At 43.3% G+C, this 12,181-nt stretch overlaps 1 protein-coding gene across 1 annotated transcript; it reads right to left on the reverse strand.

Moving 5' to 3' along the window:
* Positions 1-6,748: 6,748 nt before the first annotated feature.
* Positions 6,749-7,237, reverse strand: LOC4335056 (transcriptional regulator SUPERMAN). Its single transcript, XM_026024546.2, has one exon. The coding sequence runs from the start codon at positions 7,235-7,237 to the stop codon at positions 6,749-6,751; it is 489 nt and encodes a 162-aa protein (XP_025880331.1).
* Positions 7,238-12,181: the final 4,944 nt, after the last annotated feature.

Consider the following 12,181-nt stretch of genomic DNA (forward strand, 5'->3'; position numbering starts at 1 on the left):
GGTATTAAACCTCTCAGCTCTTGCTTGGTCCTCAAACATGTTACGTAGTCCCGTGATTATCGTATGAGCATCCAATGCCTCATATTGCCTTTGAATCTTAGGGGACATAGTAGCAAGCATGAGACAACTTATATCATGGTATTCATTGCATCGCCTTTCATGCTCCCTACATTGAGCAGCAATAGCATTGTTGGGCAAGTCAACTGGAAAAGGCTGTGTAAGCACAAACTCTTTGTGCTCTTGCCTGAGAACAATTCTCAGGTTGCGATACCAATCCATGAAGTTTGTTCCAGTCAACTTCTCTTTCTCAAGAATAGACCGCAAGTTAAAATTGGATGGTGTAGGAGCTGCCATGATGTATGCAAAATCAGCACCATGTTTACATTTAACCTTTCATTAAACAATTTAACAAAATATACTTCCACTATGTATTGTGAAACAAAATTCCCTCTAGTAATATAGTGAGTCAAGATCCTCATTTTATTAGTGTCTAGTGAGCTTTGGCATCACAGCTAGACAACTATCAAAATAGGTAAGCAACACCTTGCTAATCACATCATATGTGACTCTTGTGCTGTTGGGGTGACATCTCCATGTCCAACCCAACCTATGCCCCAAGGTCCAAAACTGTTTTGATAACCTTGTCAAGTAAACCAATAATCTCTGCATATAGATGTCCGACATCTATCCTATTTTATCATGATAAAAAGTGACACTTTACTATGGCAAACCCATCACTTATGATCACAACCGTAATAGGTGCAATTATTGGAAGAGCATAAATTACACTTAATTTTTCTGAGAGAATCTATCCTACCATGTTATATCAAATATACAACAACAATAAAGTAAGATAGATATAAAAACCTAAGAGAAATCTAAGGGGCAACGCACACGGCGGTCCCGTTTTTTCTACGACTCATGCAAAGGTCACGGGGTACATAGATCTCATCTACGACCCGCCATGTGAAAACCTTAACGGCGTAATCAAATTATGCTGAAACCGAGTCAATCTCATTGGCTCATTTTTTCTCATTGGCGTGCGTTCCAGTGGACATCGGACTATCCGATGAACACAATCGCGCTCGGCCTTGGTGAGTACTAGACATTCCAGTGAAGTCACCAACACACATTCCGATCACCTAAGAACTCATCTACAACAAGATAGATCTCATTTACTATACTGTATATCAACTATATGCAATGATCTAGATCATAAGCTATACATGGCGGCTCTGATACCACTGTTGGGATACGATACGCATAGGCTACGATAGCATAAATCAAAATTTTCTATCGCGTAAACCAGGAACCATGCAAGTATTAGATCATAGATCGTTACCACTCGACGCGCCGCGCAGCGGAAGAAGACGCTGAGAAGTCGAAGGAACTCTCGTGAAGTAGCGCGCGTCGATGTAGAGGACGTAGTCGATCGCATCGGTTCGACCTTCTCCTCCTCGTACGTTCTCCTCGCCGTACTCCCACGCTGATCAACACCGCAAACCAGTGGCGCCTCTACCGGTATCCACACGTACAGGGACGGAACGCCACGCGCAGATGTGCTAGCACCCGCGCGCGGCTAGGGTTTTGCTCGGGGAGGGAAGTGACGGCTAGGGTTTCTCACGTGATGCAATACCTCCGCCGGTCACATCCCTCACGAATATATAGGATCCATCACTCGGGCCTCCAAGGCCCGTAGGAATCCTATTCGGATCCCTATCCGAATTAAGCTCATATTGGATCTCCATCCAATCCCCTTATTCCGGCCCATTAAGCGTGCGACCCTGTAGGTTCATATATACTCGGTTGTAAACCGAAAACTCCTTTTCGGTCCACGCGTCAACAGCGGCCCCTAGCAGAACGTATTGACCCACCGGGCATACATAAAGATCATATCGGCTGAACCTCTAGTGTATACTTGTATGAACCCCTTTGCCTCACGATATCGATTAAGCTCAAGACTAGATATGTGCCATCCTCTAATAGCTCAATCATTCACTCGAACCTGTTGATAGATTATATAACTTGTGATTGACTCCTCAATCACCTTTGGCATGGCCATGCACTTCCATATTCTACAACATCGAGGGGTCCAGAGATATCTCTCCATAGGAGGGGCAAATCCCATCTTGATTATTTATATCCTACTACATGTTTCATAGCATACCCGAAAACTACTTTTATAACTACCCAATTACGGAGTAGCGTTTAGCAGTCCCTAAGTAAGATACTACACATGTTGGGAATCATGATAATCTCAGGTCTAAGGATTCAACACCAACACTAAATGAGATCACTGATGACACAACACATATGGCTCTTGCAGTGTCTCATGTTGGGTCTATCCAACAACATGTTCACTAACATGTGTCCACATTATTAATTTGGTATCTCTATACCATGATCCATGAGACATGATCATCAATTAATACATGTGCTGATCATCTAAATATATTTGTTCCACATATGATATTTGATCAGAGATCCTTTATAAATAGCAACACATAACATAAAGAGTCTTATGAAAGAATCACATATTCATTAACCAATAATGAGTTATCTATTTCAAGGAACAATGTCGGATAAATATGTAAACATAGTATATGATACAATCATCTCTATAATTGTCTCTAGGGCATATCACTAACACTTCCTTCGTCTGTGTACTTTTTAACACTGGGAACATGGCCGGGTTTATGAGTGGGATGGATCTGGAAGAAAGGTGGAGTTGGGATATGACGCCACATGACAGGTGGGCTAAGACTGAATATAACTTTTTCTTATGCTAGGAGATTTTTTTTTCATTTTATTTAGAAAAAGTTTCTTTGAGCAAAGTTGACTGGTTCGAAAAATTCAAAGGTCTACAATGTTATAAATCATCATGGGTCCTAGCCAAAGCAACTCTATGTTGTTGATTTGTTTGTGTCGATAAGATTATGCTCCCACATGACGCACAGTTGTTATCGAGGTCTGATTTAAAACGTCGATAAGATTATGCTCCCACATGACACACAGTTGTTATCGAGGTCTGATTTAAAACTAGATTACGATGTGAGACACACAGGGTTTGTTGTCTTTTTTTTCAGTGTTTAATTCTAATTCTGTTATATCGGGCCCTCTACTCCCCGTTCGCTCTTTCTGACTAAGGTTTGGCATGCGCCATTTCCCTCCATAATTAGGCGACTACCCTCTCTCTTCTTTTACTTCCTCAACTTCCTCACATTTTCTTTACTTCTCAATCGCATTCGATGCGGCAAAATGACGGTGTATGATTCTAAGGCATTAGAAGGTGCTGCAAGTGAAAATATGTAGATAATTGATGTTGGTAAGAGCCCGCCCTCTAGAACCGCACAGCGCAGCCCAATCAACGGGTGAGCCTGGTTACACACACCACCCCGCATATACTTTCTTCTACGCTTCATGTACTTAAAGAGTTAATCCGAGAGTGATATGGTTAGAGGGAAGATGCCTTATAAATTGGTTCCACCCTTGCTAAATAACAAGTTGGTACTAAACACAAGTACACAGCTCTCATGGATCACACAAGCTAAATTCTAATTGAGTCAGGATATCACAATGTTACATCACTAGATTCATTTCAATATGTAAGAAAGTTTTTCTAGAAAATCTTAGCGAATGTTAAAGGTGGTAGATTAGAAAAATAATCTATTTTTGAGTAAGTTAATGAAAAATATATTTTCTCAGAGGGCTCATATCATGAAAAACAAACCCTAATAATCTAATATTTATATATTTATTATAATTTTGGTTTACATGTCCTAACGCACGTGTATTTTTCTAGCATATAAAAACGATGATCGATCTGTCAAGAATTTAAACAGCAAAACAGCTAACTAATCTCGGATTTGGGTTACCCAAATTGAGTGGCAGTGTATGACACCAAGTCGCTAACAAACGGATCGAACCGTGAACTGATAAAGAAAAGGAATAAGTTCACTTTGACTCCCTTAAAAAGTGACTGAATCTAATCCATGACCCTAAACCGCAAAACCGGATATCTCGACCCCCGAACTATTGAAATCGGTGCAATTTGACTCCCTAGGTGGTTTTGGAGGGCGGTTTCGCTGACATGGCGCTGACATGGCGGTGTTGACCTAGTCTGTGGGGTTGACGTGGCGCTTAGGTGGCATTTGAATTAAAAAGTATCTGTAGGACCCGTTTGTCATTCACACACTAAAAAATTGTGGAGCCCACTGACATGTGGGGCCCCACATGTCATCATCTCTTTCTTCTTCCTCCCTTGTCTCTTCCCTTCTCTCTCTCCCCTTCCACCGGCCGCGGGGAGCACGGGCTGGAGCGGCGACGGGAGCTGAGCTCGCCACTGCCACGGAGGTCGGCGCCGGCGCCGCTGGAGGCGAGATCGACCGGCCATGCAAGTGCGTGAGTCCTGGGCCTGGGAGCCCGACGGGATTGGACCGCCACGGAGCTGCACGTTGGCTGCGGCCCGGGCGCCCTGGCTGAATGCTTCATGCCACAGCTCGTCAGCGTCATGCGCGCAGCCGTCGAGAGGGTCTGCGTCGTGACTCGTGACCCACCAATAAAATCAAAAAAAAAAGAAAATCAGCCATCCAGTGCAAATTCACCACAAAAACACGGTGAAAACCACCTGTTAATTATGAAATCTCCACCGCGATGCAGGAGATGGGAAAGAGCAGGTCTCGGAGTTCTCTTTATATAGGCCGGAGGGGAGGAGGTCGACCGCACGGACGGAAAACGGCGCCGGCGACGGTGGAGCTCCCAATTGAAAACACCGGTTTAAGAAATCGATTGGGGGCAATTTAGTGCGGGATTAAGTGGGATTTGTTGGGGAAATTGATGCCCACTACACAAGGAATTGATTTTTGCAATTAATTTGGAGGAGAAACGATAGGGCAGGGAGATCAACGGAGGCGGCAGTACTTGAGTTTCATGGGAGAGATGAACAGACGACGGACAAAGGTGGAAGAAGCTCCTGGCGAGCGGGGCCCACCTGCCAGCGCATGGACAGCGAATGGAAGAGAAAGAGAGGGGGGAGGATGAGGAGAGGATGATTTATGTGGGCCCCACCTGTCAGTGGTCCCACCCGTACTTTTGGTGAATGACAAATGAGTCCCACACATATTTTTTTTTATTTATAATGCCACTTAAGCGCTACATCAACGCCACGTGGAAAGGAGACCGAGTCAACACTGCCACATAGGCGCCACATCAGCGAAACCGTCCTCCAAAACCGTCGAGGGAGTCAAATTACACTGGTTTTGAGAGTTGGGGGGTCGAGATATCCGGTTTTGTGGTTTAGGGTCACGGAATTTTGAGGGTCACAAAGTGAACTTATTCCTAAAGAAAATACAGAATGAATTATAATCAGGCCGAAAGTACAGCCCAAGGCCGGGCCAGGCCTATATATGTATTCATACTGACCCATGTTTTCGCTGGCCTTAGTCTGACCATCAACAAGACCAAAGCCCAAAGGCCATCCAACAAACTAGTCACCCTGCATCTCTCTCTCTCTCTCTCTCTCTGTGTAACATTTTGATTTTGTTTGAATGCAATTTGATCCCAAAACTAAAATTCTAAACACTAATTAAATTAATGCGTTGCAAGTGGAGCCTAAATAGCTGACGATGGACCCATCAATCAATACTAATAGCACTTCTTTTACTATCTAAAATACTATCGCAACTTTTTTTAAGAAAACTTTCAATTGTAACAGTAAGTATAATTAGAGTATAATTCAAATGCAACTGTGCCGGGTGAGTTTTTTCTTTCTTCGCTCCACACAAATCTCGACAGGATCTGAATTCCCCCCCTTTTTTCCTTCAAAAATCTCACTGCAATCTAACAGTCTATAAGTTACGGACATGTAAAAGTTTTTTTCACCCAAAAAACTTGTAATATTCTTTAGCATTATCATTTCTTTTTGTTACATTCAGATGAGTTAATGCTTTGCCATTTCTCTTGACCTCTTGCCGCCATTTAATCATACAGTAGAGATGTGTAGTTGGATTCTTAGCCCAAAATCCGTCATAAACATCTCATTCCATCCACTAATTATCTTCGTTTTTTCAATTAAGTTATAATGTTATTCGATCGCGATATTTTCACTCGTCTCTCCCAGTACTCATGAGCTACGTCCTACGCTTTCTCCTCTTGTATGCCAACATTTTACTTTATTATTTTCTTAGCTACTACATACTCCATCCTAAAATAATTTAAACCTGACCATGAGAATATGAGTCTGAACAAGGTTCGTAGTTAGGATTTAATGCTTTTTTATGACAGAGGGAGTATATAAATTCAGTAGACAATCCTTAAACTAATTTATTAATTCGTCAAATTCCAGCCGGGTCGAAAAACTCCTATCCAAAACGTAAATGTCTGAAACCACAAACCATTTATTGTTTACCCAAATTAATTTCCACGTGCGTACATAAAATTGTCCATTTCTTCCGCATATAGTGACAGTAACAAAGAACAATAATTAAGCACCAGAAGAACTAATGAACAGTCAATCGATTAAGCATGCAAAAGTTCATATATTGATCATGACCCACACTACTAACTAACTACTTACTTGACACTCTACCTGAAGATTAATTATATATGTTCGTCCAGCTTCAATAAACCTAGCCTGCCGAACACATATTACATATATATAATTATAGCTTGGTCATGAATTAATACAAATGCATGCGCATAAGTAACTAATCAATTAAAGACAACATCACGAGAGTTAATAATTAGTTATCTAAGAACAACCAAGCCTAAGCTCAAGATCCAACCCTTCCTCCATACCACCACCGACTCCAAGCTCCAAATCCACCTCCAAACCCTTCGTCGCCGCCATCGCCGCCGCCGCCGTGGAGAAGAAGCTGTAGACGATGGCCGGACGATCGCCGGGGCAGTAGCACTGCTGCTGCTGCTGCGGCGGCGGCGGCGGCGGCGGCGGTGGCGGCGGCGGCGAGAGGTTGAGGTTGGGAAGGGGATGAGGTCTAGGGTTGGGGAATTGCCTGAGCCTGGCCCTCTCCCTCCTGTGCACGTTCATGTGGCCTCCCAGCGCCTGCGCCGACCTGAACTCCCTCCTGCAGTAGCCGCAGGTGTACGACGACGACGACGACGACGGCGGCGGCGACCTCTGCAGCGGCGGCCATGAGAAGCCGAAGCTGCAGCTCCATGGCCGCTGATGCTGCTGATGAAGGTGGCCATGGCCATGCTCTCTCGCGCTCCTGCTCTCCATTGATTTACTGATCGATTTGTAGTGTGGTTGTACAATGTGTAGAGCTAGCTTGACACTGAGCTGAGCTAGAAGGCCATATATAAGCAACTCAAGAACAGTGCTCACGGAAAACTGAATAGTCCATTAGCGCGTGATTAATCAAATATTAGCTAAATTTATTTTTAAATTTAGATCAATATGAATTTTTTAAGCAACTTTCGTGTAGAAACTTTTTTTTAAAAAAAACACAACGTTTAGCAGTTTGAAAAGCGTGTGCGAGGAAAACGAGAGAGATGAGTTGGGAAACTTGGGGTAAGAACACATTCTAAAGTGCATGACATGTGGGGTCCCAGGCTACATGTATGACAGACATGTGGGCCACTGCATGTCGGTCAGACACACACAAACTATATATATCTGGTTAGTGATTTTCAAAGGGTAGCTAGCTAGTGATGCATGGAAAGGGAGAGAGAGAAGCCATTGAAAGCAGCTGGTTTTTGCCAAGATGTACAAACGGCATGCAATCGATGTGTCGACCAAGATACCGTCAGAGCGATGAGAGCCAATGTGGGGAAGACTATGTGACATGTGTTTGCAACCCCTGCAGAAGCTTTCCCTGCAGGACAAGACACCCGTGGCTATCCAGCCATACATCAGATGCAAGAGATTAACCTGCTGGCTTTAGGGTTAGCATCCATGCATGCAGATGCAGTCACACAGGGCCCACCATTTTTCTGAGCTCTTGCAAAGCTAGTCTTCGTCCTAGGAGACTGCACAGTTGCATATATATTTGGATATGGATTTTCATCTCTCGAGGGGATGTCTTCTCTTTGCATGTCATCAGTTATAAAAAAATTTGACAACATAGATTAATATGAAATATAAAACTCCAAAAACGTGCAAGACCAAATTCAACTTCCACAAGTTGCAACAAAAAGAACAAAATAAACTGAAAATAGTTATCGTACATTCGCAACTATATTTGTTATTTTTGTTACAACTTGTAGAAGTTAAATTTTAACTTATGTGTTATGGAGTGATATATTTCATATTAATCTATCTTACCAATTTTTTTAAAATATTTTGATGACTATTTAGGTGGCATGCACGATACGAGGGGTTATCACTTGAGGGATGAAATCGCTTTCCACACACACAATTTATCTAATTGCAGAGATCTAGCTAGGTTTGCACTGTGATCTGAGCTAGGTTTTTTGCTTGCTTCTGACTCACTCCAGCTAGCTAGCTGCTGGCTGCATCTGCTTATATATATGCATTGTTCAGAGAGGCAAAAGGAGTAGTGATATGTTACCGATGCCCTGAAAGCATACTTGGCCTTACTCCATATATATTTGCATTCAACTTTGGTCAGCATATGTTAGAGTACACTGCTCTTGTGTTCATCTTTCTTCCTTTTTTTTTCTTTTGTTTCACATATGTAATGTATATGTATATTCGAGCTTCATCATTGGTTAGGTGTCATGTCTAGCTGCAAGACATCACATCAGTCAATTTAAGTTGTTCACAGCTGAATTGAATCAATGAATGCATGGAGTGGTTTTCATTTTTTTCTGGGTCAACTCGGTCGAAAGATTGAAGGCCTGCAGGCATGCTATGAGCTCTTACTGGCTTGTCTGACGAGTGAACAAGCCTTTTGGCAGTTTGCACTGCATCCCATTGGCCAGCATGGGGCGGGCAATTCAGGCTTAGGAACACATGATGCTCTTAGAAAGGTGAAGTAATTGTTGCTAAAAGTGTACTAGAGTACTAGCTACAACTGTTCTCCCCAACACAACTATATATGATCCTTGATGGCATGATGTCCCCTGAAAATTGAGATGGTACTATTATCTCTTTTTTTTTACTTGATGTTTACAACAATATAGATACAATCTTCAGTGCATATGTTTGGTCATTCCTTTTTATTATGTATTTACAACAAAAATATTGGATTTTCAGTGCAAATTTTCAGTTCAATAGAATATATTTGATTTTACCATTATATTTGTTACAATTAAATCATTACAATAAGTTCATATTTTGTTATATTTCTGATAAAATATATAAATATGATTATATTGCTAATTAAATTAATTTTATATTATACATAAGATAGCGAATTATAATGGTTGAAACATTAGAAAAATACTTACTGAAACATCCAAACAACAACATGAGCAACATTTATAAATGAATTAATGAAACACTAGAACATATTTACTAAACTATCCAAATAACACCACATGCAACACATGCAAATAAACCAGTGAAACGTTAGAAAATATCTAATGGAACATCTCAGTAACTTTCGATCCGGTGTTTCGGAAAACATCTAATGAAATATATATATATATATATATATATATATATATATATATATATATATATATATATATATATATATATATATATATATATATATATATATATATATATATATATATATATATATATTTCGAATATAGATAAAGGGTGTGTTCGCTGCAGCCGGCTCCCAATGTACGCACGGAAAACAGAGCGGTCCATTAGCACGTGATTAATTAAGTATTTGCTAATTTTTTTTTCAAAAATGGATTAATTTGATTTTTTTAAGCAACTTTCGTATAGAATTTTTATTTGCAAAAAACACATCGTTTAGCAGTTTGAAAAGCGTGCGCGTGGAAAACGAGAGAGAGGGGTTGGGAAAATGGGCATCTGAACACAGCCAAAGTGTGTGTCGCACAACAATTTTCGTCCGGGATTAAAAATTATTAAATAATGTATTTCTAGAAATTAAATTAAAAGTTAAAGCAATTTAATCAAGTGAATTCATGAGGGAATCAAAATTTTCCTTTAAAAATCGTGGCTGGAAATATTTTTCTAATATTCTCCGTGCTATAGTATACTCTCTGAAATTTCCTGTGAATTTTTGGAGCTCAATATCTAATTTTAACATCACAAAGTTCATTAAATCCATTAAATAAAATAAAAAACAAATTTAAATCTCCATCCTTCACTTTGGGCCGCTTCAGGCCCAAAGCCCTTCCTTCGTCCCTTACGGCGCCCACTCGGCCGTCCTCCTTTCCTTTTCCCCTCCCGCTCGGCCTCCCTCCTATCTACTCCCTTCCCTGCCCAGTTCGCCGCTCGGCTCGCTCCTCTCCTTCCCCGTAAGATATCTCGCCTCCCTCCTCTCCCCCGAGCCACCGACCGTTGGGACCCACCTGTCAGGGTTATCCACTTCCTCCGGCCAAACCTCCATGGCTGCCAGCCTCCACCCCACGTCGCCGCCAAATTCAGTGCCCTCCCGCTCGCGCGCCCGCGTCCAAACAGCTTGGACCGGTCCCCTCCACATCCTCCACCATTTCCCCCACTCTCCCCATGAAGATCACCGCCGGTTTGACCTGATGCGCCCCACATCGTCGCCCCACTTCGCCGGCGATTTCCGCCTCTTTTAGCCTCATGCCGCACCTCCGAGACCTATAATAACCCTCCCCATGCATCCCTATATCAATTTCCCATCTTCCTGAGCTCTCCTGTGCCCCAAAACCATCCCCTCGCCGCAATCCTGAGCTCTGCCACTTGCCGCAAAACTCCGGCCAATCGTTGCCGCTGGTGTAGTCACTGCCGCACCGCGCCGAGGCCGCCTCTGGCTTCGCCGCCCCACGCCACGTACAACCCGTCCACCACCCTACTTCCCCAATCCATTGTCGAAACGCCATCTTCCCTGCAAACCCGAGCTCTACCGCCACTTTGCTGACTCCGGCCGGTCGCTTTCGCCACCCTAGCCACCGCCGCACCGTGCAGCCTCCACCACGCCCCTACGCACCTCAGCCACCGCAACCCTCTCCTCCCCGTCAAGGTGAGGTCCACCCCGTGCTGCCACCATCGGCCGTCGTTTCCGGCCGTTCCACACCCGTTTTACCCTCCCTAATCCCTCCATCTCCCTCCCGAGGCCGTCCTGCTCCTCAGCTGCCCCTCCGCCATCGCCGGCAGCCGCCGGAATGCCTTCCGCGCCATCGTCCCACGGGTTCCGTCGCCATATCCCTGCCACGGAGTTCCCCGTGGCTCCACTCGCAGCCGTCGGGCACTTGGTGAGTACCCCCTCCTCCTCCTCTCACGGTTACCCTCTCCTGCGCCTCCTTCCGCGCCGCCCGGTGGTAACCGGCGGTGACCCCAGGCCACGCGCAGCCAGTTCGTCGCCGCTGTCTGCTCGCCACCCTCTGCCTTGGCCGCCCGATTGGTCGCCCTGACCAATCCGGGCCGTCCATGAGGTGGACGTGCGCCCGGGCCACATGTGGACCTGGTTCGCCGTGCGCTCTCCCATTGTGCCGCTGACGTGCGAGGCCCGCGTGTCGGCTCGACCTCTCCTTGATGACATCAGCAGTCCCCTTTTTCTTTTGTAAAAATAATTAATAATTGCACAACAATTTGTATTTAATTCCAAAAATTGATTTAAATGGCTCAAAACTTCTAAAAGTCATATCTAATTCATACGTACTCCAAATTATGCCACTCAACTTGTAAAAGTCATCTAAAATTGACTTCTACATGATTGTTTACTTTTCATGAACTGTTTATTTGGTTTCGCGTGCCAGCGCGTAGATTCCGTCGTTTTGGAAGATCGCGATGTTGAGGAAAGTGTTTGAATGATCGGTTGAAGAAGCAAGGCAAGTCAAACATTCCCCTTGAGCATATTAAGCCTACTTTATAAATGTTTTACTGTTTGCAAATAAAATTGCATGTTTTGCTAATTTCGTGGGAATAGGTTTTACCTATCTGCTTGCTTGTGCCATGTTTAATTCATAACCATCCTTTGTCAAACTTAGGTGATAATTTTACTAGCTCGTGTCACTTATGTTGATCTTGCTTGGATTATATATGCTTAGCCATGCTTAATTACCACTAGCTCACTTAATGGGATAATCACATTATTTACATATAGTGTCTTGTTGAGCTGCGAGCTCGACACATTGGACCGTTGTTTAA

This window comes from Oryza sativa, chromosome 4 (assembly GCF_034140825.1).
Source record: "Oryza sativa Japonica Group chromosome 4, ASM3414082v1".
Classification (NCBI taxonomy): domain Eukaryota; kingdom Viridiplantae; phylum Streptophyta; class Magnoliopsida; order Poales; family Poaceae; genus Oryza; species Oryza sativa.